This window comes from Morone saxatilis, unplaced genomic scaffold (assembly GCF_004916995.1).
Source record: "Morone saxatilis isolate NCDOM2014 unplaced genomic scaffold, NCSU_SB_2.0 Contig4, whole genome shotgun sequence".
Lineage (NCBI taxonomy): Eukaryota > Metazoa > Chordata > Actinopteri > Moronidae > Morone > Morone saxatilis.
Window position 1 is genome coordinate 13,514,532 of NW_023339984.1, and position 4,524 is coordinate 13,519,055.

General features: G+C 42.4%; 2 protein-coding genes across 2 annotated transcripts in view; both read left to right on the forward strand.

Annotated features, from left to right (window-relative positions):
• LOC118338479 (lithostathine-1-beta-like) overlaps window positions 1-4,524 on the forward strand; it is a 34,598-nt gene that overhangs the window by 6,908 nt on the left and 23,166 nt on the right. The window lies entirely within an intron of this gene.
• LOC118337828 (protein mono-ADP-ribosyltransferase PARP14-like) overlaps window positions 1-4,524 on the forward strand; it is a 10,397-nt gene that overhangs the window by 838 nt on the left and 5,035 nt on the right. The window contains exons 2-6 of the mRNA XM_035674937.1: window positions 437-570; window positions 997-3,111; window positions 3,271-3,507; window positions 3,608-3,832; window positions 4,087-4,153. Coding sequence (XP_035530830.1) covers window positions 437-570; window positions 997-3,111; window positions 3,271-3,507; window positions 3,608-3,832; window positions 4,087-4,153 — 2,778 coding nt within the window. The remainder of the gene's footprint in view (window positions 1-436; window positions 571-996; window positions 3,112-3,270; window positions 3,508-3,607; window positions 3,833-4,086; window positions 4,154-4,524) is intronic.

Sequence of the window (4,524 nt, forward strand, 5' to 3'; positions counted from 1 at the left end):
ATTCTTGTGCATCTCTGAGATTGTTTTCCCTATCTTTGGAATTGTATTTTTTCTAGTTTTTATATTTTTGTGGTCGTTTTGTGATTCTTTGTGGGTTTTTTTGGGGTCTCTTTGTAGCAGAAGCTTCCTCACACAGCAGGTCTACACCAACACTCCTCAGCACATGTATTATTCTAAATTGCACATTACACATAATATAGCACCATTCAGTAATCTATTCATTCGTTCAGCATCCGTTGAAAAAACAGCAGACTCGGGTTTACTGATAACTCAGCTTTCAGTGCAAAGCAGGCGCACAGTAATAGAAGTATATTCAGGATTCAACATTTTATACATACCTTATTTTATTTAATTGAGGCAGGGAGAGTCAGAGGGGCAACAAACTTGTGCTGAAATACAAAAGCTGAAATAAGTCATGTCCTCTTTTCTGTCTCAGCTCAGCGAAGAGTCCTGCAGAAATCTGAACATGTGCTGGAGTTTGCAAGTGGCCCTCTGGTGCTGAAAGTGCGAGGCAGCCCGGGACCTACAAGCAAACCAGTTAGCCCAAAACCGGACATAACTTCGTCACAGGTCAGCATGGAAAGTCTTATAAACTAGTGTCTCATCTCTTAATAAATATATAGTATAAAGCACTTGAAAAGAAAAAATAAATGTCGATTTTCTTTAGCTTGTCCTGTTATTATCATGATGAACACTTACTGTTTTCAGTTTTAATTGGAACAACTGTGAATGATTTGAATCAGGGTGTGTCCAGTTTATTGTTGTGTCAAGTGAAGCATTAGGAATCTCAAGGTTGAAATCAACATTGAAAAAAAAGTTTCAAAAGTTATTGAGAGTAAAAAGCAGTTTTTTTCACACACTTTAAAATGTAAACGTATGTTATTTTCTTCATTTTCTTCAATCTGTATCTTTTAAACACTATTTTGGATTTAATATCAATAACTATTTAAAACTGCTTTCATGTACTGAAAATCAAAATGTATATCTTTTCAACAGCAAAGACAGCAGCCCAGTCTTACTTCAAGCCTAACAAGTGGTGAAGAATATAAACTACAACTTGATTCTTACCTCCTTCGATACCTAAAGGAATGTCCTAAGGCGGAGAAAGAACTAGAGGAAGAACTTGCGTCTGTGGCCTGCTCTGCCCAGCTTTACCCAGAAGAAGAGAGGGTTTTGGTCAGGAGTTTAGCTCAACCTGGTGCTGTAGATGAAAAAAGAAATTGGAAAGCTGAGGTAGACAAACTCTTCGCTGGCTACCTGTGCCACTATGAGATGGACTCAAACAAAATTAAAGCTTTGCTTCAGTCCTGCAGCTCTCATCAGACCACAGATGAGGTGAAGGTGTATAGCGAGGTTGGCTTGGCTGTTGTGGTTGGGAAATGTTCTCAGGTGAAGGCCAGGTTGATGAATGTAGAGGACTCACATGTTAAACGAGGGTCACGTTCAGGTGAGAAGACAACCACTATTCGTCGACTGGGAGAAGCCAAACTCCGTCTCCTCTGGAAAGAGATTGAGCACAGTTTGGGACGAGATTTTCCAGGTGTGAAGGTCATGCAGGGAGATGCAGGTCAGTTAGTTTTGGAAGGTTCTGTGGAGGAGATTCTAAAGGCTGGAGAGTGGATCACTGGTGAGGAAAAGTTGGTGTTAGAAAAGAAAGCTTCTGACTTGAGTCCACATTTTTTGACCTTCCTAAGGAAGGCTTATGGTGGACCAGGGATGCTATGTGACTTTTTAGGGGTTGGTGACAAGGTGGAAGTAGAGTTACGAGACACAGAGCTACGTTTCTTCTCCCTCACTGCTGATAAACTGAATGACACAGAAAAAAAACTGCAAGAAAAATTCAAGGAAGTAAAGTTTGATGTTCCTAACTTCTCAGCTGTGTCATCTGAGCTTCAGGAAAAGCTTACGTCCAAGACAAATGAGCTCAACCAAAGGCAATACAGGGCTCAGGTTGTGTTTGGGTCAAACAGCACTGTGTTCTTACTGGGCCACACCAAAGAGGTTGAAGAGCTGAGTGAAGCTGTCACACAGTTTATTTTGGACCAGGCAAGCATAGAAGGCAAAGTTGTTCTCCCTTTCCCAGAGTTGGAACAACTCTTACCAGAATTGCTGCAGCTGAATGGTTTTGATTATTCAGGGGTTACCTTCCATCCCTTAACATCTTCTTCTGGGCCCATGGTGGTGCTGGAAGGTCCATCAAGCAAAGTGACTGAGGTCAGGAACAGGCTGGGTCCATTTCTGGACTCCCTTGTTAAGGACACCGTCACCATTGACTTGCCTGGGGCAGTTAGGTATTTTTTAAGTCCCTCTGGACGAGAAAACATTTTGAGTGTTTCTCATTCTCAGAAGTGTCTCCTAAAGGTTAAAGAACAACCTAACTTTACTAGACAGAATTTCGCATCTGGTGGCACAATGGTTTCCAGCTACAGCCTTCGTGATGGGCTCCAGGTGCTGGTGTGTCAGGGTGACATCACCAAACAGGATGCTGATGCTTTGGTGAATGCTGCCAATGAAGATCTGGACCACTGTGGCGGTGTTGCTGCTGCACTGAGTAAAGCAGGTGGCCCTCAGGTGCAGAAGGAGAGCAGGGCTCTAGTAAAGCAGACTGGAAAAATTCCTACAGGTGAAGTGGTAGTGACCACAGGGGGTAACTTAAACTGCAAGAAACTGCTGCATGCTGTTGGGCCTGTAGGTGGAAAATCGGGTGGCAATGAAAGGGTATTGCTGGAAAAAACTGTCCAGTCTGCTCTGAATTTAGCAGAAATTATGGAGTTCAAATCTATAGCCATGCCCTGTATCAGCTCAGGTGTGTTTGGAGTTCCTGTCAATGTGTGCTCTGAGGCTATTGTAACTGCTGTAAAAGAGTTTGGCAGTGAGGGGGGGCGAAGTCTGAGCAGAATCATCCTGATTGATAACAGAGGAGAGGTGGTGTGGGCCATGCAGGAAGCATGTGATCGGCTTCTCCAAAGGATCGCTACAGGAAACGTTACAGGTGATTTGGGGTTCCAGAGGGGTGTTGCCACTGAAGACACTGCAAGAGGAGCCACTGCTGGACCTCCTGGAGATGGTGTCCATGTAGAGATCATTCAGGGAACCCTTGAGACCCAGCAGGTGAGAAACGATGTTGAAGCTGCATTAATGTAATTCAGATGTTTCAGAAGCTAATCTGCCTTAGTTGGTGGGTACTGGTGTATTTGCATGCAGAGCAGATGCTACAGAATCTACTTTTGAGATAAACATGGATGAAATGAGATTGTTATATTCTCATAGGTGGATGGCCTGGTATCCCCTATGGCTAGCCATGATCCTCTTTCTACTCGTGTTGGAAACGCTTTGTCCAGCATGGTTGGACCTCAGCTGACTGCAAAATTTCATAAGGAAGCAGGAGGAGCAACACTGCCTGGTGACACAATCCTGGTGGAAGGCTTGCCTGGACTTCCATCTAAAGGAGTGTTCTTCCTCAATCTCTTACCCTGGGATAATAACCAACAAGGAACTGCAGTCCAGGTGACAAGTTTTGCATCACATTGGGAAATGTGTTTTGTTTTTTCCACTCTCTTAAAAAACTAAGAGGCGTAGTAACCTTGATAATCTTTGAATCTTCCAGGTTCTGAGACAGGGTATCAGGAAACTTTTGGCTAACTGTAGGATCAGAGGATATAGTTCAGTCGCTCTCCCTGTTCTTGGGACCGGTGCTGTTCTTCGTTTTCCACACAGTGTGGTGTCCAAGGTTGTACTGGAGGAGATTTGTGGATTTGAACAGAACTATGCCAGCAGAACACCTTTCTTGGTCCGTATTGTCATCCACCCAAGTGACAAAGAATCTAGCAAGGTAAAGGAAATGCAGTAGCAGTGCCTTGTAACCAAACAAGGAGTACAAAATTGGCCGCATCCTAAAGAGTGTGTCCAAGTTAATTAATTGTAGGCTATGCCCTTTGTAACCGCTTATGTAAATGCTAATTTGATCTACTACTGTTGTCATTTATATTATTCATTTTCTAGAATTTTGCACAATGAGATTACCATTATAGTCTACAAAAAAGAAATCTAAACTTGCAATTTTTTTTGTATTTTATGTTTCTACAGGCCTTCCAGTCTGCCCAGGAAACTTTGCATCTCAGAGGATTCACAAACGATGCAAACCCAGACCAAGGTTAATGTGAATATTTTTTTTTAAATTTGAGGTTGAGCAGGACTTTGATAAATTACTTGTTACCTCAATCTCGAAGGCTTCTATAATCGTTTGAAGTGGGCAGAATAACATCAAAGAGTCTCCCAAACACAGCCACCATATTACCACTTTTAAAGTTCTGGCTATTAGCTACATTGAGTAGATAAGGACCACGTGACAAAAATAAAATTAAGTCTTAACTTGTTAGTTCAACTGTCTTCCTCTACTATTTGCTTTTTTTGCCAGCTGGTAGTATACAGAGGTTGTTTGCTACAAGTAGCTCCACACTGCTGCTAGAAATGGGGTTGATTCTGTCATACAATAAGTGCAATATGTTGCTTGTGTAAAACTAA